We start from the raw sequence: 26,065 nt of genomic DNA, 5'->3' as shown, positions 1-26,065 counted from the left end.
CCAAAGCATTGTTTTTCAAATTACTGAGTTGTAACCCACTAATTATTCATGAATGATTTTTTTTTTTTGGCCTCCAGAGTTATTGCTGGGCTCAGTGCCTGCACCATGAATCCACTGCTCCTGGAGGCCATTCCTCCCCCATTTTGTTGCCCTTGTTGTTACCCTTGTTGTTGTCGTCATTATTATTGCTGTCATTGCTGTTGTAGGATAGGATAGAGAGAAATTGAGGGAGGAGGGGATGACGGGTAGAGAAATGTAGACACCTGCAGACCTGCTTCAATGCCTGTGAAGAGACCCCACTGCAGGTGGGGAGCCAGGGGCTCGAACCAGGATCCTTTCGCCGGTCCGTGCACTTTGTGCCATGTGTGCTTAACCCGCTGCGCTACTACCTGACCCCTATGAAATGATTTTATTGCACTATAGTAAGAACTTAAAGCATATAATAGAAGACAAAAAGAAAAAAAAATCAGATTACAGCCCATGTGGTAAAAATCAACTTTAGGAGACTCGTTTTTATATATCTAGAATTGTGTATGTTGGTTTAAATATACTGCTGTGGGTTGTGGTTAAGAGTTCCAAAACCACTATCTTAGAGCAACCACCATTTTTATAATTCTTATAAATATTCTTGAGAAATAGTAGTTCCTGTATGAATTGTTGAGAATCTGATCCAGGCTCCTGGCAACAGTAATGTAAAGTAAAAGGTGCTTCTTTAAAGAGGTTTTATTTAGTCACATTTGATTTTTCAGTTCATCAGAAGGGTACAGACCATCAGGTCTATAAGACTAGATGGGCTCCAGGATAACTGAAGCCAAACCTCAGTTCACCAGGGCACATAGTTAGTAGTTAAAGTGGCAAAGGCCAAAGAGAGTTCTAAGGACTGCTAGAAGAGAGCACGGTCTCCTGTGAAGGCGGTCCCGCTAGACTGCCGGTGGGTTTCTTACCAGAGACCCTAGAGGCTAGCAAAGACTGGCAGGCGTATGCAAAGTTCTGAGTAGAAAAGATCTTCACCCAAGAATACTTTATCTTGCCAGACTATCAGTCAGGGTTGCTTTTCAGATAAGTAATAGCTGAAGAAATCTGTGACCACTGACTGAACCAGACTTACACGAAATACTGAAAGGACTCACATGAAATGAAAATATGCGATGCCTTCATCCATAGCAGGAAAATAAAGTCAGGAAAATCAGCAAAAACCAATGAAGATTATGAGCTTGAGCAGTAGAAGCGAGGTTTAGGGACTATGGGATTGTTTGTGCAGGGGAGCAGGTGGTCAAGTGGACTTTGCTGGAGGAGTATGGCAATGTGGCAGTGGTGACATGTAATTTATATATCATATTTTGAGGTGAAAGTTTTACTTTTGAAACACAAGCTTGTATACCAAAGTTACTTAAAATACAAAAATTATTAAATTTAAAAAAGAATAAGTGAACATAAGCTTGATTTCCAGGAGAAAAACAAACTGATTTTTACATTTACATTGAATTCCTTGAAAGAAATGAAAAGTAGGGGTTGGGCGGTAGCACAGCGGGTTAAGTGCACATGGCACGAAGCACAGGGACCTGCGTAAGGATCCTGGTTCGAGCCCTTGGCTCCCCACCTGCAGGGGGAGGTCGCTTCACAAGCGGTGAAGCAGGTCTGCAAGTGTCTATCTTTCTCTCCCCCTCTCTGTCTACCCTCCTCTCTGGATTTCTCTCTGCTATCCAACAGCAACATCAATGACAACAACAAAGGCAACAAAATGGGAAAAAATGGCCTCCAGGAGCAGTGGATTCATAGTGCAGGCACCCCTGAGCCTCTGAGCCTCTGAGCCCCAGCAATAACCCTGGGGGCAAAAAAAAAAAAAGAAGAATAAAAGAAGTGACTATTTAAGCGCTTTATTCTAGGTTGAACAAGGAGTAGCAACTAGGGAAAAGTAAATAAAATTTACGGGGTACTACTTAAACATAAAAGTTGTTTTGGCAAAGTCTACACAGGTTTTTCTTGGTCTCAGTTCACCATCTCTGATGATTAAAAAGTTTCTTTTCTCCTGCACTAGGAAGACCATCTTTTATTTGAGCTTTATTTCCTTCTTCCAGGAAGAGAAGGAAGGTCATACTGTCTTTTTTGACATCTGCTATTTTTCAGCTTTCTTTACCTCAAGATAATCGTTATGTCCAAGTAGCATATGTCTAGGGTGGCATATTTTGAATATAGTGGATATGTACACCCTTCTCTGTAGGTGTAAATAAATGTAAAAATCTTTATGTAATTTTTTTTTTAATAATAGAGAAGGAAGGAGGGTGAGGAGAGACACTTGCAGCACTGCTTCTCTGCTTGTGAAACTTCACTCTGCAGGTGAGACCTGGGGGCTTGAACCCAGGTCCTTATGCACTGTAATGTGTGAACTCTACCAGGTGGACCACCACCTGACCCCTAAATGCAAAGATCTTATGCTTTACAGCTACTGGGTGGTTTCAGCCACATGTAGAATCTAGAGAACTGACCCACATGAACTTGTAAACAAATGTAAAAACCCAGAAACAAGCGAACTGTCTCCTAAGACCTGTGAGAACTATGGTTTATTGTTGGGAGGTCTGAGGGTGGGGACACAGAATTTTAGTAATGGTTGTGGTGTGGAACTATACCTTGTAATCTTATAATCTTGTAACGACTATTAATCACAAATGAAAAATGGGAAAGAAGGGGGCTAGGCGGTGGCACATCAGGTTAAGTGCACATAGTACTTTGTGCAAGGACCCACTCAAGGATCTGGCTTTGAGCTCCCACTTCCCATCTGCAGGGAGGATGTTTCACAAGTGGTGAAGTGGTTCGGGGGCTCGAACTGGGATCCTTTTGCTGGTCCTTGCACTTAACCCGCTGTGCTACCCGCCCGACTCCCTAATTGACACTTTTACCATAATATGGTAGGCATCTTTATTTTTACCAATGTTTTGCCCCACTACTAAGAGCTTTACTTTGGCGCAATACTCTATATGTCTTCTTAAATAAAAAAGCACAGGACTTCTAGTATACATTGGTAGTATACACATGTGCTAATTTTCGGTGATGCACACCCAGATCTTATACAGTGTGATAAGGCAGTATTACTTCAATACTGTTTCTTTCTTTTTACAATTTTTATTATTTCTTATTGGATGGAGACAGAAATTGAGAGGGAAAATAGGAGATGGAGAGGGAAAGAGACAGACACCTTTAGCCTTGCTGCACCACTCATGAAGTGTCCCTCTGTAGGTGAGGACTGAGGGCTTGAACCTGGGTCCTTGCACATTGTATTGTGATTTTTTTTTTTTTTTTTTTTGCCTCCAGGGTTATCACTAGGCCTTGGTGCCTGCTATGAATCCACTGCTCCTAGAGTCCATTCTTCCAGTTTTATTGGATAGAACAGAGAGAAATAGGACAGAGCAGGGGAAGATAGAGAGGAAGAGAGAAAGATAGACACCTGCAGACCTGCTTCATTGCTTGTGAAGCGATTCCTCCACAGGTGGGGAACCGAGTGATTGAACCAGGATCCTTGCACAGGTCCTTGTGCTTCAGACCATGTGTGCTTAACCTAGTGTGCCGCTGCCCAACACCCTTGAACTTCCCCCCCCGTTTTGCCTCCAGGGTTATCGCTGGGACTCAGCACCTGCACTACGAATCCACTGCTCCTGGAGGCAATTTTGTTGCCCTTGTTGTGCTGAAACAATTTTTTTTAAGGCTGAAAGTTCTTATGAGTAACTCTTGATATTTTTTTTCCTTAAATAGCCGATCATTAGAGGTTGTTTGGACCACTGTTTATAAAGACCTAAGGATAGTTGCTTGAACAGGACATTTGCAGATAGTTGGAGTGGGTTCAGACCTGCTGTGGCAGCTCTTTGATGTTGATTTCTCTTCTGTTCAGAATATTTTTCTCATTTATTGACTGAAGACCTTCTTTTCTTTAAACGTAAAAACTGCTTGATAGATATAATTGTAGAGGTAGTGTCATACCTAAACATGTTGACAGTTCATTTTTGTTTGATCTAGTTCATCTTGTTGATATCTGGAACATGATTGAAGCCTTCCGAGACAATGGCCTTAATACACTGGACCACACGACTGAGATTAGTGTATCCCGGCTGGAAACTGTCATCTCATCCGTCTATTACCAGCTGAACAAGCGCCTTCCTTCCACTCACCAAATCAGTGTGGAACAGTCCATCAGCCTGCTCCTCAACTTTATGATTGCTGCATATGACAGGCAAGTACCTCACATGCTTTCTTCATATTAAGAAACTTTGTCTCTTACTCATCCTTCCCCCTTAGTGCCTTGCAGAGTGTTGTCAGTTTAGCAAGTTGGCAACTTAGTCTAACTTAGACTTGAGTTAAAAGGACATTATTCAGTGTAAGTCCCTTCTGGGGTAGTTAAATGCCAGTGTGACTTGCTGAACTGAGGCATGTCACATACTAAATTCTACAGCATCATCAAAACCACAGTACTTTGAGACATACTGTGCTAACATTATAGACACCTTAATCTAGCTGTTCTCTCTCCAGGGAAATGCAGCTAGTTGTGAATTGATTCTGAGGCTTGTATTTTTTTTTTTTTTTTTTTTAATCCTTGGGGCTTCATTGCTCTAGGCAGACTTGTACAGATAGAAAGAGACAGTGGTCCAGACAGTGGTGTCTCAGTGGATAAAGGATTGGGCTTGCAAACATGAGGGCCTGAGTTTAATCCCTGGCTGCACAAATACTAGAGTGATGCTCTGGTTTTCTTTCTCCCTCTCCTAGCTCTCTAGTCAATACATAAACCACATCTATGTAGAGATAGAGATAGAGATACCAGGGGCTGGGCGGTGATGCACCGGGTTATGCCCACATAGTACGAAGCGCAAGGACATGCTCAATGATCCTGGTTCAAGCTCCTGGCTTCCCACCTGTAGGAGGGTCGCTTCACAAGTGGTGAATCAGGCCTGCGGGTGTCTATCTTTCTCTTCCCCTCTCTGTGTCAATTTCTCTCTGTCCTATCCAATGGAAAAAAAAGGAAAGGACAACAGAAGCAGTGGATTTATACTATCGGTGCTAATATAGTATTAGTATTTATACTATAGTATTTATAGCAAAAAAAAAAAAAAGATACCACAGCACTGAATCTTCAGTAGAGTGGGGGCTGGGTTTGACCCTGGGTCATGTGCATGACATAACAAGCACACCACCCAAATATATATATATTTTTGCCTCCAGGGTCATTGCTGGGGCTTCGTGCCTGCACCATGAATCCATTGCTCCTGGAGGCCATTCCCCCCCCCCTTTTGTTGCCCTTGTTGCTGTAGCCTTGTTGTGGTTATTGTTGTTATTGTTGATGTCGTTCGTTGTTGGATAGGACAGAGAGAAATGGAGAGAGGAGGGGAAGACAGGGGAGAGAAAGAAAGACAACTGCCGACCTGTGAAGCGACTCCCTTGTAGGTGGGGAGCCGGGGCCTCGAACCGGGATCCTTATGCCAGTCATTGCCCTTTGCGCCATGTGCGCTCAACCTGCTGTGCTACTGCCCAACCCCCTCCACCCAAATAATTTTAAACCAGCTTTTCTTTACTTTGTAACAGTAAATACCCTAGGATTATAGTCTCCTGTCTTCAATCTATTTATACCTGTAATTCTGTTTTAATTTTTTAGTGCAGAACATTATCTTTAGACTTTACAGTAGAAGAAATCTATTTAAATACATTCCAAGTTAAAGTTGAAATTAATGTACTTATGGAGAACTAAGTTGCTATTAAAAATAAGCAGAAATCATAAATGATGGCAGTACAGAGATTATAGTTATACTTCAGGAAAAATGAGATTAGATAGCTGATTCCTGCTATACTGTTAACCATCTGATTTTAGTGGGTTAATTGCAGCTGCTTTATTTTTATTTTATTTTAATTTTTTTTTATAAAAAGGACAAAACCATATGATAAGAGAGGTACAGCTCCACACAATTCCCACCACCAGAACTTCGTATCCCCTCCCCTCCCCTGATAGCTTTCCTATTCTTTAACTCTCTGGGAGTATGGACCCAGGGTCATTGTGGGATGCTGAAGGTGGAAGGTCTGGCTTCTGTCATTGCTTCCTCACTGAACATGGTAGTTGACTGGTTGATCCGTACTCCCAGCCTGTCTCTCTCTTTCCCTAGTGGGGCTCTGGGGAATCGGGAGCTCCAGGACACATTGGTGGGGGTGTCTGTCCAGGGAAGTCTGGTCGGCATCATGCTAGCGTCTGGAACCTATTGACTGAAAAGAGAGTTAACATACAAGCCAAACAAATTGTTGAATAATCATGAACCTAAAGGCTGGAATAGTGCAGGTGAAGAGTTGGAGACATCTCTCCATTTTGTAGTTAGCTGGTAGGCATATTTTAGTTAAATGACAAAGGGCCTGTGGCTGTGCTAGTTTTTTTTTTTTTTCCTGAGCCTGAGATCTGATATACAGGTGGATCCAAGTTATTGTCTGGGGAGATGATGTCATGTCTGGGAAAGGACCAGAAAGCTGGATCAGGGAAGAGAGTAGCTCCCTAATATGGGAAAGGGGTACAACTGCTTTATTTTAAAAAACTGTAGACAGTTTTGGGTTTGTATACTTGTAAAACTGTATTAGTTGCAGTTTGTAACAGAGATGGCTTTGTGAATCATGGACAAACTAGGTAATTGCCAAAGCTAGGTCACAGCATAGACACTCAATTAGCATCTTTATAAAGTTTTTATAATGAGATATCTGTCCACTTAATAGAAACTTGTTTTATGAAATTTGAATGTTTTAATCTTTAAAAATATTTATTTATTTATTGCCTCCAGGGTTGTCAGTGGGGCTCAGTGCCTGCACTGTGAATCCTCCCCTCCCCTCCTTCTCATTTCAGAAGTTTTAAGAGTTAGTTTGGTTATTATTATTCCTTTTTTGCAAGTTTGTTTGCTTTAGTTATCTTTAGTATGTATGAGTAGTTGCCTTTCATTTCATTTTTTAAACTTCATTTAGTATTTATTTCGTTTAGTATTAACACCTCCAGTTCCATTTATTTTGTCTTGAATGGCACAATGTCATCTTTTCTAATGGCCAAGAAACATTTCATTGAGCATATATCTTGTAACTCCTTATTGTCATCTGTTGATGGGCCTTTAGTTTGAGTTTATTTTGGCTATTGTTAACTGTTATGCATAAGCAAAAAGATATGATCATCACATTTCTATGTTTATATTAGTGAATTTTTTCCTTACCAGAGTGCACTTATCAACTCTGGCTTATGGTAATCTTAGAGGAAAATTTTTTAAAAAATAAGGTCATTTTGTTGTTTGAAACTTCAAATATTGGTGGTTTTTTTTTTTTTTTTTGGGGGGGAGCACTTTATTACTTAGGCTTAGCTTCTGTGAAATGTAGATATTGCAATTATTGGGTTCTTGGAAAAGTCATGATGTGTTTTTCTATGCAGAAGTGCATCATGAAATAAATTTATTTATTTATTTATTTATTTATTTATTTATTACCAGAGCACTGCTCAGCTTTGGCGTATGGTGGTATGGGGAGTTGAACCTGGGACTTTGGAGCCTCAGGCACGAGAGTCTCATAATAGCATAGCCATGCTATCTACCCTCGAATTTTTTTTATTTTTTATTTTTTTGCCTCCAGGGTTATCGCTGGGATTCAGTGCCTGCATTAGAAATCCACTGCCCTGGAGGCAATTTTTTCCCATTAGTTGTCCTTATTGTTTATCATTGTTGTGTTATTATTGCTGCTGTTGTTGGATAGGCCAGAGAGAAATCGAGAGAGAAGGGGAAGACAGAGAGGTGGAGAGAAAGATAAACAGGTCTATCAGTATTTCCATTTTATAAATAAAAAAATAATAAGAATATTAGTAGCTGGTGGCAGAATTATCCAGGGAGCAGAAATAAGTGAAGTTCATTTATTATTATCCCTATCATTCACTCTTTATTGTGTAGCTTCCTTCCTGCTGCCCGTAAGAAGAGAGATCCTCAGCTAGGCCTCAGTCCTTAACTCTCTGCTCACACCAAGCTCCAGTTAAGCTACTGAAGGCACCTTAAATTCAAGGAGGTGACTCAACAGTACATTCAAGACCTGCAAGCTTGAAGGCCCCAGGTCCCATTCCTACCAGCACTGCATATGCCAGAGTGATCTTCTTCTTTCAGTTTTCTCTCTGTAAACAAACAAATAAATATTGACACCCCCGTTATGAAGTACTATTTCCCTCTCATACATTTTGGTTGGCCCCTATCTCTCTAGCTCTATTTCATCAGCCTGGGATTCAACTCTCCTTTTCTTCTCATTTCTGAATATTGTATGTTTTGCAGGGTTCAGTTCACTTGTTTGCTTATTCTGTAGCCTTTCTTATTATTGCTTACCTCCATTTCTTCTCTTTGATGACTTGTAATACATGTTTGTTTCACCATTATTTAAAATTGTAATCATACAAGATTTTGAACGAAGCAGCTTCATATAAAATTGCACAGTCCTTGAGAGCAGAGATTCTATTTTGTATTTCTTTGATTCTTGAACATAGTCCTGAATTCTTAGTAAATATTTGTGAGTGTTGTTGTGGTGGTCTGGTGTCGGGCTGCACCGCGGAGAAGAGAGCGGACGTCCAGAGCAAAGGGGTACACAAATCTTTATTATAGGATGGGGGGGGGGATTGGTTCAGACCACGTGGAGCCAGCCAGCAATGGCCGACCAAGGGGGAGAGCAGGGAGCGAGACCTCAGAGAGGGAGAGCTGAGAGCCCAGAGAGAGGGGGGGGGGTGAGGGGGCTTTTTATTGGGCAACAACCAGGGGTGACGTGTAGGGCCAGGATTGGTTGAAGGGGGCAATGCTAGGGTTTCACGCAGCGTAGTAAAACCTGGGGGCAGAGACTGCATCAGAATAACTCCTCAGCAACATCTCCTCCTATCCTTTTATATCTAAATGGACACAGTAAAGAAAAATGGAATGGAGCAGGCTTAAATGTTTTAGAGGAATGCCATGCTCAGGTGGGAAGATGTAGGACTTTCTGTGGAGGAGGGGTGGTTCAGTGGTAGAATTCTCGCCTGCCACATGGGAGGCCCGGGTTCGTTTCCAGAATTCATAGCAAGAGGGCAGGCAGGCCAGGCTTGTAGAAGGCGTGGGCCTAGGTGCCCAGGGGTGGCGGCCACGATAGGCCGCCGCGGCCCTGCCCCATGGCCCTGTCATGTCTGCTGCCCTGCTCGCAGTGGCCGAGCAGTGTGGAGGGATCACACGTCTAGTGCCCTGCGCCACGCGGTGGAGAGCCGGCTCGGGCTCTTACGTGTTGGCATCGGGCTCCAGTGTGATGGCATCGGGCTCTAGCGTCTTGGCATCGGGCTCCAGCGTGATGGCATCGGGCTCTAGCGTGTTGGCATCGGGCTCCAGCGTGCTGGCGTCGGCCTCCTGCGGGCTGCGGGCGCGGTGCGCGGGATTGTCTGGGTGCAGCCGGCTGGCTGGCTGTTTAACCAGGTGGAAACAGCAGCTCCGCGCCTCGCCTCCCGCCCGTTGGCTCTTCTTGCTGGCTGTTCTGAGTTCGCCCGAGCGAGTGGAAACCACAGAGTGGTCCAGAGATAAATGTTCCAGAGACAGCAAAACAGTCTCGTGAAGAAAGAGCAGAGGCCTTTGGAGATCTCTTCACAAGCAGAAGAGAAGGCCATAGTGCATAGGTAGCCAAATTGTCTTTACTTATCTGAGAGATGCGCAGGTCAGGTGCACGTGGGCGCCAGATGTTGTTGTGGTGGTCTGGTGTCGGGCTGCACCGCAGAGAAGAGAGCGGACGTCCAGAGCAAAGGGGTACACAAATCTTTATTATAGGATGGGGGGGGGGGTTTGGTTCAGACCACGTGGAGCCAGCCAGCAATGGCCGACCACGGGGGGAGAGCAGGGAGCGAGACCTCAGAGAGGGAGAGCTGAGAGCCCAGAGGGGGGGGGTGAGGGGGCTTTTTATTGGGCGACAACCAGGGTGTAGGGCCAGGATTGGTTGAAGGGGGCAATGCGCAGCGTAGTAAAACCTGGGGGCGGAGACTGCATCAGAATAACTCCTCAGCAACATGTGAGGTTGAAATATAAAGCAGTAGGTATTCTGACTTATGCAACTGAATAATATGCTAAGTTGATTTTATTTGATTAAGCTGTTTGATATTTATCAAGTAGTTTCTTGATTTGCAGTTGATTATTATGCATTATTGTTGATGATTGCATTCACTGTAAAGTTTCTTAAATTAAGACTAATTGGAAAATATGAGTCTTTGAAAAATCTAAGAGAAATACTTTCATTAGTTTCAGCTACATGCAGTAATTGGACTGGTAATGCTTCTAAAGTAGAATTCTATTTCCATATGAGAAACACTAATTTATGGCTTGCATCCTCTAAAATGGTTTACTGAGGATGTAGAAACAGCTTTTTTTTTCTCCTGAAGCAAAAAAATGCTCTCCATGGTCTTAATTCCAAAAGTATTAATTTAAATAGGAAGCTCTTATTAGATAGAGCAAAGCTACAAACATCATGCAGATTAGGAGAGCTTACATAGAAGTATAGGCAGAATTGGAGACTTGGCTAAACTGAAGCGAGCAGACCTCCACCTAGAGGACAGAGGTGAAGATTGCAGAGGCTTACCTGCATGTTAAGACATAGCACTGTTGATCCAGGTGACTCCCTGTCTGCTGGGTGTGGCACCGGGCTGATGATGGTGTGTTCTCCATGTGGGTACTAAGAACTTTCTTTTGAAGTCATGTGCAGAGTTCACTGTCAGACTACAGAATGATAGGTTTGTGGAGATGCATCATGTAGAGAAGTCTGAAAAGGAGAGTCAGCGTGCTTCTTACCGAGAGAGGGCGTCCCTGGAGAAACCCCTTTTGGGCAGGGTTAAAGTAGTGGGCTTCCTGACTCCTGTCATCCTCAACGGATATTGCCTGTTTATTCTTGATTTTAGTGTTTTACGAGAGGCTAGTTAAGACTTGTTTTAGCTTAAATATTGACTTACTAATCAATTCTGCAAATATAACTGGCCACATTTTAAATTACATTGTTGTATGTGGTTTGACCAGATTAAGTATCTTTTTCCAAATCATGTTTGAAGAGATTTGTTTCTGATGAACTTGGACCTGACACGGAAAATACTCAAAACATGGATGTTGATGAGCTTATAAATGCCATGCTGAGTTTCTGGTGTTCTTGCCCAATGCATACAAGTTGAATTGGTAAGAAGATACAAGAATGCGTTTTTTCCTAGAAGAAAGAAGCACTTAAGGGACATAATCACAGGGCATTAGCTGCTTAGTGACTGCAGTTTCTCTCTGCTGTCTCTGATTGTAGAGGAAGAATGTAGGCATCCTAAGGGAACATTAGAAAAGTAAAAGTGGCACTTTCCCTGTGCTATGTGTGGGGGCAGGCACAGGAAGCTGGATTCCATTTAAAGTAGACTGAAGGGTCTCAATGCCAAGAGAAACTCAGAGCAAAGGAGCAGATGCTGCAGTTCGGCCTTCAAAGCAAATAGTTGAGAGCAAGGAGCTAAGGTATTCTTTATTTTTGAAGAGATTAATATAACGTGATTTGTGAAAGTAAGAATTGTGAGAATACATCTTCACTAATTTTATTGGATATTTAATTATTAATATAGATTTTTTTTTTTTTTGCTATTTTGATAAGAGCTGAGCACCACTCTGTTCCAGCATAGGCAGTGCCAGAGACTGGACTTGGACCTCTGGTTTGCTTTGCAAGGCATGTGCTCCTTCCCACTGAACCACCTCTCATGCTACTGGGCTCTTTCTCCTCCTCCTTCTCCTCATTCTTATGCCACTGGGACCTGACACAGGTGATTTCACCACTCCCAGCTGACTTTCCCATCCATCCATCCATCCATCCATCCATCCATCCATCCATCCATCCATCCATCCACCCATCTATCCATCCATCCACCCACCCATCTATCCATCCATCCATCCATCCATCCATCCATCCATCCATCCATCCATCCATCCATCCATCCATCCATCCTTCCACCCACCCATCCATCCATCCATCCATCCATCCATCCATCCATCCATCCATCCACTCATCTATCCATCCATCCATCCACGCATCCATCCGTTCGTCCGTCCGTCCGTCCGTCCATCCATCCATCCACTCATCTATCCATCCATTCATCCACTCATCTATCTATCCATCCATCCATCCATCCATCCATCCATCCATCCATCCATCCATCCATCCACTCATCCATCCATCCATCCATCCATCCATCCATCCATCCATCCATCCATCCATCCATCCTTCCACCCACCCATCCATCCATCCATCCATCCACTCATCTATCCATCCATCCATCCACGCATCCATCCGTTCGTCCGTCCGTCCGTCCGTCCGTCCATCCATCCATCCACTCATCTATCCATCCATCCATCCACTCATCTATCTATCCATCCATCCATCCATCCATCCATCCATCCATCCATCCATCCATCCACTCATCTATCCATCCATCCATCCATCCATCCATCCATCCATCCATCCATCCATCCATCCACTCATCTTTCCATCCACCCACCCATCCACCCACCCATCCACCCACCCATCCACCCATCTATCCATCCATCCATCCATCCATCCATCCATCCATCCATCCATCCATCCATCGAGGGAGCAACACCAGAGCAGCAGAACTTCCTCCAGTCCTGCTGCAGCTTCCCTCTGTAGGGTGGGCCATGAATCTGGGCTGTACCCTGGCGAACTGTTCTTGCAGCCTCTGGATATTTAAGTGTCTTTAATAGGTATTTGTAAGTGTCTTTAAGTATACCATTTATTAGTTTTATATTTGTACTTCTATTTGAAAGGTGAGTGAACCTTTTGATGGTTGAAATTGTGGACCTAAAGTTGTAAATGGAAGTTTTGTTCGTGCTTAAGACCTGAGCCCGTGCCATGTTCTCAGGACGCAGTTACATACTTCCATATACTTGACCATAAAGACCATAAGCACCACCCCCCTCATATTCAGTGTGATCCTTGTCTCAGATACCTGACTGTCTTGCCATCTTAAATACCCTCAACCGGATATATTTCTCTAATTTTACTGAATCACACATTGGCACTTAGATGTATTTATAGATAAAGCATGTATGTTAATTCACTTACATTAAAAAAGGCATGCAGGCAGATAGAAGGCCCATGTTTCTTTTTTTTTTTGGAAGGGATGGGAGATTATTTGTGGAGATCACTACATGATTATGAATAATAAAAGTGGTTGTAAAATGATACAAAATGAATAAAGTGACCTTACTGCAATAAGTAAAGATTTAATGTATTATTATTATTTATTTATTTATTGGGGGATTAATGGTTTACAGTTGACAGTAAAATACATCCCATCCATCTCTGTCTGGCTGATCTTACTTAACATGATTCCTTCAAGCTTCATCCAAGACGGACTGAAAACAGTGAAATCACCATTTTTTTGGACATTTTTATAATTTCTTTATTGTGGGATTAATGTTTTATAGACAACAGTAAATACAATAGTTTGTACATGTATAACATTTCCCAGTTTTCCACAAACTACAACCCCCACTAGGTCCTCTGCCATCATGTTCCAGGACCTGAACTCTGCCCACCCACCCATTCCAGTGTCTCTTACTTTGGTGCAATATACCTAATCCAGTCCAGGTTCTGCTTAGTGTCTTCTCTTTTGATCTTGCTTTTCAACTTCTGCCTATAAGTGAGATCATCCCATATTCATCCTTCTGTTTCTGACTTATCTCACTTAATATGATTTCTTTAAGTGCCATCCAAGATGGGCTAAAAATGATGAAATCACCATTTTTTAATAGCTAAGTAGTATTCCATTATGTATATAGACCACAACTTGCTTAGCCACTCATCTGTTGTTGGACACCTGTATTGCTTCCAGGTTTTGGCTATTAAAATTGTGCTGCCAAGAACTTTTGTGTACACAAGTCTTTTTGGATGGGTTTGTTGGGTTCTTTAGGATATATCCCCAGGAGAGGAATTGCAGGGTCATAGGGTAGATCCACTTCTAGCATTCTGAGAGTTCTCCAGACTTTTTTCCAGAGGCTGGACTGATTTACATTCCCACCAGCAGTGCAGGAGGGTTCCTTTGTCCCTATAATGTCTCCATCATTTGTTGCTGCTACCTTTTCTGCTGTATGACATTCTCACAGGAGTGAAGTGGTATCTCATTGTTGTCTTGATTTGCATTTCTCTGACAATGACTTGGAGCATTTTTTCATGTTTGTTGGTCTTTTGGATCTCTTCTATGGAGAATATTCTGTTCATATCCTCTCCCTATTTTTTAAATATCCTATTTATCAATGAGAATGATAGGAGGAGAAAGAGAAGGAACCAGGTATCACACTGGTACATGTGCTGCTGGGGGTTGAACTTGGGACCTCATGCTTGAGAGTTCTGTGCTCCAACCATTGCACCACCTCCCAGATCACTCCTCTCTCTGTTTTTGGATGGGGTCATTGGTTTTCTTATATCTGCAAACTACTTGATCTCAGACCAGTCACTGAAAGTAGTAGTAATGCAGATGAGTGGAAAAGAATACAGGTGTTTCATCCTTGTTGTAATTTAACTTAAAAACAAGTTATGAGTGGGGGCTGCTTGCGGTGCGTAGAAGGAATTACAGCGGGAGCTGGGAACTGGGTTCAAGAATACACGGTTTATTAGGGTGAAACAGGTTAAAGGCAAAATAAGCAGTCGATCATCAAGGGTTAAGCATAAGATAGGTCTATAAAGTCTGAATATGGTTATCAAAGTTTAGTCCCATAAGATAAACAACTAAAAGCTCTGGTAAAGGTTGTTCATGGCTGTAGAGGGGTCTAAAAGTTTACCGGCTAGCAGTCACACGTGTTCAGTTCCCAGGAGAAGTAGCCATGGTGCACCTGACCAGAAGAAGCTTCTGGCCAGAAGCAGCAGCAGCCAAAGAGACTCACGTGCTCCAAGTCCCTGCTTTTATACACTCCCTTCTCTGACGCACCTCCTCAGGGTGAGGCCATTTGTGTGCTAATAGTCCCAACCTCCTGCTGGGGTCACCACAATCCTGATCCCAGGTCACTTGAGAAGTATTATATATTATATGTTTGAATATGATTTCCGGGTTCTTTGACTGTTATTTGCAATAAAGTTGAGCTAACAGATATTTGAATATGGGATGCAAAGTGTTGTACGTCTTTATATGTGGTTTTTAAGAAACAAAGCAATGGAAGGAACACGTGGAACATTAAATAAATCCTTGGTGTATGCCTGCAGACCTGAGGATACTGAAGGCAGAGGTGGGTGGGCAAGGGCCCAGACCCTGCAGTGAAGGAGATTACTCTTTCGTGGGGAAAAGGTGTGCTACCATATATCAGGTTATTGGAAAAGTCGTAACTCATTGTTGAATAGAAAAACACATCATCCACTAGTGAAAGATAGAAACAGTCTGGGGTCATGGATCAACTTGCCAATGCCCAGGTCCAGTGGAGAAGCAATTACAGAAGGTAGACCTTCTGCACCCCATAAAGAATTTTGGTCCATACTGTCAGAGGGGTAAGTGTTAAGGCAAGATGACCAGAGGACTCTGAACTCCAGTTCCATCAGGACCCACAGAAAGAAGAGAGGAGGAAAACAAAAGGGGAAGGACACTCAGAAGTAGTAGGCGTTACTTAGAACGGAGAAGAGGCAGGACTGTAGGAAAAAGGACGGATATTTACTTATTTTTAAAAATATTATTTATTTATTCCTTTTTGTTGCCCTTGTTTTATTGTTGTAGTTATTGTTGTTATTGATGTTGTTGTTGGATAGGACAGAGAGAAATGGAGAGAGGAGGGGAAGACAGAGAGGGGGAGAGAAAGACAGACACCTGCAGACCTGCTTCACTGCCTGTGAAGCGACTCCCCTGCAGGTGGGGAGCCGGGGCCTCGAACCAGGGTCATTACACCGGTCCTTGTGCTTTGCGCCACCTGCGCTTAACCTGCTGTGCTTTCGCCTGACTCCCAAGGACGAAGATTTATAAGTACAGATAGTTATAAAAGTAATAGTCAATCATATCTGTGACTTGGGAGAACAGATGTAGTTTCCAGTGGAGAGAATGGGGACACAGACCCTGGTGGTGGGAAAGGTGTGGAATCATACTGCTGTTATCTCATAATTTTGTAAATCAATATTAATTCACTTTTAAATTTAAAAATTTTCTGCTTTTAAAATTAAAAATTAAAAAACATATCTTGACTTTTGCAACAACCCAGTATTTTAAGGAGGTGTGAAATTGCATCCCCAAGACAACAGTTTTAGAAAACAGCTTGTCCTCAATTAAATATAAATAAATAAAACAAAAATTAGTGTTTCTAGGGCTTTTTGAAGGTTATGAAAAAGTGATATTAGAGGGGGTTGGGTAGTGACGCAGTGGTTTAAGCGCATGTGGCACAAAGCGCAGGGACTGGCGTAAGGATCCTGGTTTGAGGGCCCCCCCCCCCCCCGCTCCCTGCCTGCAGGGGAGTCACTTCACAGGCGGTGAAGCAGGTCTGCAGGTGTCTATCTTTCTCTCTCCCCCCCTCTGTCTTCCCCTCCTCTCTCTATTTCTCTCTGTCCTATCCAACAACGAACAACGTCAACAATGGCAATAATAATAACCACAATGAGGCTACAACAACAAGAGCAACAAAAAGGGGGAAAAATGGCCTCCAGGAGTGGTGGATTCATGGTGCAGGCACCAAGCCCAGCAATAACCCTGGAGGAAAAAAAAAAAAGAAAAAGTGATATAGTTTATTAAACTTAGATTTTTACTTATAAAATAGAAATATTGACAAAACCATAGGATAAAAGGAATAAAATTCCACACAATTCCCATCACCAAAACTCCATGTCCAGTCCCCTTCCCTGATAGCTTTCCTATTCTCTATCCCTCTGGGAGTATGGACCCAGGACCCAGGGTCATTATGGGGTCCGCTATGGGGTGGACGGTCTGGCTTCTGTAATTGCTTCTCCTTTGAACATGGGTGTTGGCTGCGATCCATACTCCCAGCCTATCTCCCTCTTTCCCTAGTGGGTCAGGGCTCCAGGTCACATTGGTGGGGTCGTCTGCCCAGGGAAATCAGGTTGGCATCGTGGTAGCATCTGGAACCTGGTGACAGAGTAATGAAGCTGAAAGGTTGACGTTCTACTCCTAGTATCTCTGGACATAGTCGAACTGAAGCATGCCGAGGTGGTACTAGTTGCATACACTTACAATAATTTTTAGGAGTAAAGATGGCATGACGAGTAAGCCACCTTTACTGGTGGCTATTGTGGGGGAAAGTCTTAGAGAGCAGAACTGAAAGTTTGGCCTTGTGCTCTCTTTCAGTATACAGGACTCTTGACATATTTGCCTGACATTATGTATAAATGGCATCAGTTTTCCTGTCTTTTTGATGGAAGAATGTAGCAATTGAAACTAGAAGGAGTATATTCAAATGTAATGTGATTGGATGTGAGGGCGATCTGACTGTGACATCTGTCACCCCATTGATCGCCAGGGTTGATTTGGCTGCTCTGGCTGGCTAGGCGGGTGTCCCCTTCCTCCCTCACCGCTCCATGTGCGTCCCTCCCAAAGCTGCGCACTCGGTCAAAGAGGACGGCCTTCCCCGAATAGAGACGGACCGGTTCTCGGTCGAGGGTATACGAGTAGCTGCGCTCCCCTGCTAGACTCTCCAAACAAGTGATTGTCTTGAATCTTTTACTCTGACCTTTGTTTACCATTCCAGCAGAATAAAAGCAAAAATTTTAGTATTGTACTCAGGTTCTGTGCTGGTACTTGTTGCTATGAATGCATATTAAAATAACATGAAGTTTTAAAAAATTATATACAAGAACAAGGTAGGTTAGTGCTGGTAGGGTATCTAAATCGGGTCTTTATTCTGTTTACATATCTTGTTGAGATTTGTATGATTATACGAGCTTAAAGATACACAAAAATCATCTTGTTTTCTTAGAAAACTTCTATTGTGAATTAAATTGATTACACTGAACCAACAGACTATTGATCAGTTTACGAGAGAAGTATTTCTTCTTGTATTTCATGTGTGCAGTCTACCTCTGTGTTTGATTTGACTCTTTCATTACTATCCTGTAATTTTTAGAATTTAGATCTTGAATATATGTTAAAAATCTTAACGTTTTCTTACTTTGGGCTGTGTTGTATTTCCAAGCGTTTTTTGCTAGTATGAATTTTGTATGCAGATCTTTTATCCTGAAAATTTCCTAAAGTCCTTTATAATGTTTTGAGTAGACTCTACAGTTCTTTTTTTTTTTTTTTTTTTTTTTAATTATGTTCTCTGAAGTTTTCTACACATTGCCTGGAAGAAACACAGTATTTAAAAATTTTTAGTCAGTGTGCCTTTTATTTCCTTCCCATGTCTTACTGCACTTGCTGGACTCCTCAGTGTGGTGTTGGCAAAGGTTTTATTTATTTACTAGAGAGAACCAGAGCATCATTCTGATACACATTATGCTGGGGATCAAAACTTGGACCTCATGTTTGGCAGTCCAACACTTTATCCACTGCACCGCATCCTGGCTGATTGACTTGTTCTTTATTTTAGGGGCAAACATCTTTTTAAAAAAACTTTTTAAAAAATATATATTCCCTTTTGTTGCCTTTTAATTTTTATTTATTTTCTAAATATTTTTTAATATTTATTTTTTATTGTTGTAGTTATTATTATTGTTATTGATGTTGTCATTGTTGGATAGGACAGAGAGAAATGGAGTGAGGAGAGGAAGACTGAGAGGGGGAGAGAAAGACAGACACCTGCAGACCTGCTTCATGACTTGTGAAGCGACCCCCCTGCAGGTGGGGAGCCGGGGGCTGGAACCGGGATCCTTAAATGCTTTGCGTCACCTGCACTTAACCCGCTTTGCTACACCCTGACCCCCCCTTTTTATGTTAACTATTTTTTCTTAAAGGTGCCTGTAGTATGTAATTGAAAATGTTTGCTTCTTTTTCCTAGTTTCCTGAGCATATTCATCAGGGTGGATGTTGACTTTTGTTAACTGCATCTGTTCTGATGATCATTCAACTTTCCTTTTCTAGTCTCTTAATTAGGTGATTTGTATTGATTGATTAGCAGTTGCAAAACCTGTGTTACATTCTTGTGATAAAGCTCCCAGGTTTGTGATTTTTATCCTTTCTATGTGTTGCTGCATTTGTTTTGCTCACATTGTGTTGAATATTTTTAAAGTGTAATTTTTTTATGACAGAGAGAGAGAGAGAGAGAGAGAGAGAGAGAGAGGATCCCAGCGCTTTGCTCAGCTCTGCCTTGTGGTGGTGGTGGGGACTGAACCTGAAATCTCTTAAGATCTTAGACAAACAAATCCTGTGCTCTGTCGTGGTGAGCTGTCCCCTGGACTTAGTGAAGATTTCTGTATCTGTGCGTGAGATATGCTTACTTTCTTTTGTTGCACTGTCTTAGGCATTGAACTCATTCTAGTCTTATGAAATAAATAGTTGGGAAATGTACCCTCCTCTTTTTTTTTCTCTAGGAAGCATTAGTGTAGAAATGCAGTGCTTTCTTCTATAAAGTTTTAGAATTCACCAGGAACTTTCTTTTTTGGAAGACTTAATTTTTGCAAAGGATATGGCTTTGTTCAAGTTGTGTTTATGCTTGAGTGAACTTTAATAGTTTGGATTTTTGAGGAGTGTTTTTTTTTTTTTAATAGGACACGCTGAGACTTGAATTTTATTCCATCTTTCAAACTTAGTTTCCAATCTAGTTGAGTATAGGGAGGAGTGGTTTTTTTTTTTTTTTTTTATCTGTCTAATTCATCAAAATTTTTGAGTTTATGGGTGTAAAGTTTTTTGGTAATACTTCCTTGTTGTCTCTGTAATGTTTCTGGAACCACCACAGTATCCCTCCTCTTTACATCGGTAGTTTGTGTCTTCTGCCTTCCCACCCCCACCCCCCTGCGCCCTTAAACTGGCTGTGTCACTATTGATCTAAGAATCGTCTCTTGGCTTCCCTATTTTTTTCTGGCTTTATTGCTTTTCTGGCCTGACTTGTGCTCTTACTTACGTTTTTACTTTTGCTTGCTTTGGGTTTTGTTTGCTGTGCTTTTTCTAGTGTCTTACCTTGGAAGCTTAGGTTATTGACTTGAGACCTTTCTTTGCAAGTTTGAGCATGTTTATTCTTCACAAAGTGACGGATCATGCCCTCTCATTTTCCCATTGGCTACCTGCTTATCACCCTGGAGGCAGCCAATGTTATTTTTTCAGTGTCATCTTGCAGATAGTTTATATGTATAGACAGATAGACACAAATATAATTTCACCTTCTCCATGTTATATGCCTTAATTTGTTTATTAACCTACCTTAGATATAATTCTTTACCTTTTTCTTAAAATTTTTAAAAAATTAACACCAGGGTTATCTCTGAGACTTGGTGCCTGAATTTAGTACTCCTGGTGGCTATTTTTCCCTTTTTAAACATTTATTTTATTTTATTTTATTTGGTAGGACAGAGAAATTGAGAGGGGAGGAAATAGATAGGCAGGTAGGTAGATACCTGTAGCACTTGCTTCACTACTCATGAAGCTTTTCCTCGTAGGTGGGGCCTGGGGCCTTGCACCTGGATCCCTGCATGTGGTAACATGCGCTCAACTGGGTGCTCCATCACCAAGCGCCTCTTGACATTTGATATGCTATGTTTTTACTTTTATTATTTTTTGAGAATAGTTTATGTAGCAAGTCTTCTACTAATGGGCATCTAAGGGATGAGGCCTGGACCTGGATATTTTTAATGTTCTTATTCTCTCTATACATCTTATTATGGAATCTTTTAATTCCCTACATTGGTGTTTCTTTAAAGGGTCTCTTAGCCTTTGGGTCTCCCATTTCATTGCTCTCTCCCCTTAAACTATTTTAGCCTGTCCAGTAAAAGTCACCCTTACTTTCCCAGGATTCATGTTTTCAGATGTCTTTTTAAAAAATAAATGTTTATAATTTTATGTTAATGAGCTATGGATACAGAAAGGTACAAAGAGAGAGAGAGACAGAGACATACAGAGAGAGATAGAGAGAAGCAAAGAGAGAGACAGACACACCAGAGTACTGCTCATCTTTGGCTTATGGTGGTGCTAGGGTTTGAACCTGGGACCCTGGAGCCTCTGTATGAAAGTCTTTTACATAGCTATTATACTGTTTCCTCAGCCCTCAAATGTTTTTTTTCTTTTTTGCCTCCAGGGTTATCACTGGGGCTCAGTGACTGCACCACAAATCCACTGTTCCTAGAGGCCATTTCCCCCCCATTTTTGTTGCCCATGTTGTAGTTGTTAATGTTATTGTTGCCTTAGCTGCTGTTGTTGGATAGGACAGAGAGAAATGGAGAGAGGAGGGGAAAACAGAGAGGAGGAGTGAAAGATAGACACCTGCAGACCTGCTTCACCGCCTGTGAAGCGACTCCCCTTACAGGTGGGGAGATGGGAGCTCGAACCAGGATCCTTAACACCAGTCTGTGCTTTGTGGCATGTGTGCTTAACCCGCTGCACTACCGCTCAGCTCCCCTCAAATGTTTTTTATTGAAAGTATGGACCACAGAAAAACATGGCGCAAAGTCAAGTTTCATGAATTGTTATGAAGTAGATAATAAATGGCCGGCATGAAACAGAATGCTGTCACCATCCTATAAGCAAGCCCTTTTCTGTTTTATTTTGCTTTCCTTTTTTTTTTAGCAGAGTCTGGGACTTGCACTTGTGTGACTTTATTGCTTCTTGGCTGCTATTTCATTAAGAAAGAGAGACAGCACAGGACTGGAGCTTTCTTTGTTGCCATGACACTTCCATTGGTGCTTAGATTTGAACCTGGGTTGTGCACTTGATAAGACACATGTTTCACTTGTGAGTTATTTCTCCAATACCAGAAGAGTGTGTATTTATGAGCTAGAGAGAATGAAAGAGTGCATGAGAAAAGAACATTGTTTGACTCTGGCATATGGTGGTATGCAGGTTGAATCCTTTCTTTATTAACCACCCCCTCTCCTCAAATAGAATTAATATTCTGACTTTTAGAAATATCTTCTAAGATTTTTCCTTTCTCTTGTATAATTCCCTGGATACTTCAGTGTCATGACATCTATGTTTACGGGAATGTTGAGAGCAAATTTATCTTTAAAGATGTCATCTACTATGCAGTAAGACCAGACTCGACTCTCAGAAACACCCCGTCTTCAGCCTTGCTCTGCTGGTCAGCAGGCATGTGCCAACCCTCACTTCAGCTGCAGGGATGTTCTCTGATTGCTTCATCTTCCTAGGCCACTTTGCTTCAGTGTAGAAACCATTCGTCAGAGAGTTTTTAGTTGTAAGTACTCACTAACATCTCTACCTAACGTTAAAATGCTATGGGTGACCCATAGGTGCTCTCAGGAATTTGGGAGAGTAGACTTGTGGACCATGCTGTTAAGAACAAAGTGCAAGATCATCCCAGGAAACTACTCATGGAGATGTCTCTGCCACCTCTCTGGGCACAAACATGTTGTCTGTGCTCTACGCACTGATGCTGGCCTGTGGAGACTGCGGCAAGGGTTCCTGTCTCTGTGGCTTCTGTGCACGGCTGCCCCCCTCCAGGCGTCTCTAGAGAGTTCCTACTTGTAAAAGTTAGTTTTCTTTTTTTCTTTTATTATTTAAAAGATTTAAAAATATTTATTTGTTTATTCACTTTTTGTTGCCCTTGTTTTATTGTTGTACTTATTGTTGTTGTTATTGATGTCATCGTTGTTGGATAGGACAGAGAGAAATGGAGAGAGGAGGGGAAGACAGAAAGGGGGAGAGAAAGACAGACACCTGCAGACCTGCTTCACTGCCTGTGAAGTGACTCTTGTGCAGGTGGGGAGCTGGGGGCTCGAACTGGAATCCTTACGCTGTCCTTTTGCTTGGCGCCACATGCACTTAATCTGCTGCGCTACCGCCCGACTCCCAAAGTTACAGTTTTCTATTTGCGGTCTGGGGTGGGTGCATTTGATTGGTAGCACTTGCATCATGTGCTCATGTCTTAGTTTTGAAGAAAGATATAAAATCAATTAATCCCCCCCTTGCACTTGGTAATGAGGAGGCATAATTAAATACAGACTGAGCATTAGGATAACAGGTGATCATAAAGAAATGTCCTTTGCAAAAATAATGTACCAGTCTTAGCAATGTGATCTTTTTTAAAAAATTTTTTTTAAAGTTTTTTAAAAAATATTTATTTTATTTATTTATTCCCTTTTTGTTGCCCTTGTTGCTTTATTGTTGTAGTTATTATTGTTGTTGTCGTTGTTGGATAGGACAGAGAGAAATGGAGAGAGGGAGGGGAAGACAGAGAGGAGGAGAGAAAGACAGACACCTGCAGACCTGCTTCACCGCCTGTGAAGCGACTCCCCTGCAGGTGGGGAGCCGGGGTTCGAACCGGGATCCTTATGCCAGGTCCTTGTGCTTTGTGCCACCTGTGCTTAACCCGCTGCGCTACAGCCCGACTCCCAGCAATGTGATCTTTTAACATAATTGATGGTCTCTCTGGCCACTTACAACACTTATTGAGTGTGCTGGGTAGTTGATAGCAATTCTCCCCATATCCAGGTGACAGGTACAGACACGGAAGAAGACCTGGAACCATTATGTATTCCTGAGGATCTATACATTAAAAAAACCCCAATTTTGGCTATTTCTATTTTATCTCCTGACTATACTTAATATCATGTGATAGTTAAAAGTCAAACTATAATAGACATTGATATTTTCAGGCAGTGTTTTTCACTGAGAACTGCCCAGCTTATAGACTTTTTTTTTGGTCATCTGTGATCTTACTGTTCAAAGGTTTGGAAGGTTGCAAATGGTTTATTAGGGTCATTAGTAAATGCAGATAGGTTGACATTTGCTTTGCAAACCAACATGATCTAATTCTTTTTTTAAAATTATCTTTATTTATTGGATAGAGACAGCCAGAAATCAAGAGGGAAGGGGGGATAGAGAGGGAAAGAGACAGAGAGACACCTGCAGCACTGCTTCACCACTCGTGAAGCTTTCTCCCTGCAGGTGTGAACCGGGGATTCAAACCTGAGTCCTCGCAGGTTATAACATGTGTACTCAACCATGTGTGTGACCACCCAGCCCCCCATCATCTAATTTTTGCTATTGCATAGGTATTTTAGCCTAAGTTACCACCAGCTTTATAATTCTAGCTTTATAAAATGAACAGAAAAAGCCACTGTCACTTTACATATGATGACTAAAAGTCCACCAGTGAGGCTTTCATCTTCTGAGAAGGAAGGGCATGTAAGATGGTCAAGGGGCTTTGCAGCTAGTTGGAAGGTGGTGTGCAACATCGGTTTGGGTAATTCTGCATTTCATCTTTCCTATCCCTAAAAATCATTAATAGGAATCTCCCCCTTCATTTCACATGGTGGTTTGCGAAGATCTGAGACATGTGATGATCTTCTTAGGATCAATACATGGTAGCAAAAAGTTATAACAGTACAAGCAAAGGCAAATGACAATATCTTAAACTTGGCCATGTCCTCCCTGTGGTTTAGCACATGATTATAAACTATCCTTATAGCATCTGCAGAAGGACACATTTCTGCATTATTATTCAAACCAGGTGCACACTCAGTTTGGAATATTTAAAGAGCTTTAACTGTGGACTTAATGTCTAAGTTGATAGCAGATTTACGTCTTGTTCATCCATTCTGTCATTGTTCACACAGCCTTTAGAAATTACTATAGAGGATGTTTAGGATGCATTTCCAGATGATTTAGCTTTCAATATCATTTACCCAGCAGGGATGAAGCCTAAATTCTTCTAAGGAAAAAAAAAAAAAAAAAAGGTTACTTGGGCTGGGTTCTAACTATGCGACATTCAATTCCCAGAACCACCATAAGCCAGAACTGAGCAGTGTGCTGGAAAAAAATAAACAAACACAAACAAGACTTCCTTTCTTTCCCTCCCTCCTTCTTCTCCTTCCTTCCTTCCTTCCTTCCTTCCTTCCTTCCTTCCTTCCTTCCTTCCTCCTTTCCTCCCTTCCTTCCTTCCTTCCTTCCTTCCTTCCTTCCTTCCTTCCTTCCTTTTTCTCTTTTTCTCTTACTCTCTTTCCCTCCCTCCATTTCATCCCCTCCTGCCCCCCATATATATGTGATTATTTCATGAGGAAGAGACCAAGACAAGAACACTTCCCCATTATACATGATGCGGGGGATCTCTGATCCACCTTCCCATTGTCAGTGTAGTAATATTGTATCATGTAAGTGTAGGAATCTGTTTTGTGACTGTTCAATAATTAGTGATGGATTTGCTTATTTTTGTGGTTCCAGGAAGCAATGATTTCTAATTTATTTTGCAGTGAGGGCCGAGGCAAGTTGACGGTATTTTCAGTTAAAGTTATGTTGGCAACCATGTGTGGTGGGAAAATGCTGGACAAATTAAGATGTAAGTATTTTCATATTATTTGAAAGACCTTATTTTCGAATTAGGACTTTAAAGAGTTGTGTTGAATGTTTTCAGAATTTCAAACCTAGCTTTATTGAAGCTCCTTGCATGGCAGCTGGCTCCGAGTATGTGAGTCATGCCATCTACTGTTCAGATGGAAAGCTGGCTGGAGGAGTTTGTCCTTAGTACTCTTTCAGTTTAAAGCAAGGCAAGCAAACAAAAAAGCCTGATGAGATTTGGAATAGCTAGGTTGACATTTAAAAATTCTTAGGAATGCTGCCATATTGCTAAAACTTAATGCTTGAAGACTATTATATTGATCACTTGTAGGTAGAAAATAAACTTGATTCGTTTCACTGTCTGGCCATAACCCTTTACCTAATAACTGCTTTCCTCATCAGGTGATGAAATTGTTTCTCAGTATCTTAGAGTTGTGTACACTTATTAGAAATTGCTAGCATATTTTTCAGTTATTTTTCCCAATATTTTTCCTCTGTTGTTTATTTGAACACTTTAATATTCCCTAGATATGTGTAAGGAAGTACTTAGATTAAATCAAAGGGTGCAGAATTCACAACGACTTGATTTTTGTGCTTATGGATCTCATTTGTTCATTCACTGCCTAAAATGTGCTACACATTGTGCTAGATGCTTCA

General features: G+C 41.8%; 1 protein-coding gene across 9 annotated transcripts in view; it reads left to right on the top strand.

Annotated features, from left to right (window-relative positions):
• The window catches only part of DTNB (dystrobrevin beta), a 281,464-nt gene that overhangs the window by 50,444 nt on the left and 204,955 nt on the right, over positions 1 to 26,065 (top strand). For all 9 annotated transcript variants that reach the window (XR_009548872.1, XM_060186697.1, XM_060186693.1 and 6 more), the window contains 2 exons: positions 4,009 to 4,222; positions 25,324 to 25,409. Coding sequence is in view for 8 of the 9 variants with exons in the window: in XM_060186693.1 (XP_060042676.1) it covers positions 4,009 to 4,222; positions 25,324 to 25,409 (300 nt within the window). In the remaining variant the exon portion in view is untranslated. The remainder of the gene's footprint in view (positions 1 to 4,008; positions 4,223 to 25,323; positions 25,410 to 26,065) is intronic.

Source organism: Erinaceus europaeus, chromosome 3 (assembly GCF_950295315.1).
Source record: "Erinaceus europaeus chromosome 3, mEriEur2.1, whole genome shotgun sequence".
Taxonomy (NCBI): domain Eukaryota; kingdom Metazoa; phylum Chordata; class Mammalia; order Eulipotyphla; family Erinaceidae; genus Erinaceus; species Erinaceus europaeus.
This window is presented reverse-complemented; position numbering and strand designations above follow the sequence as displayed.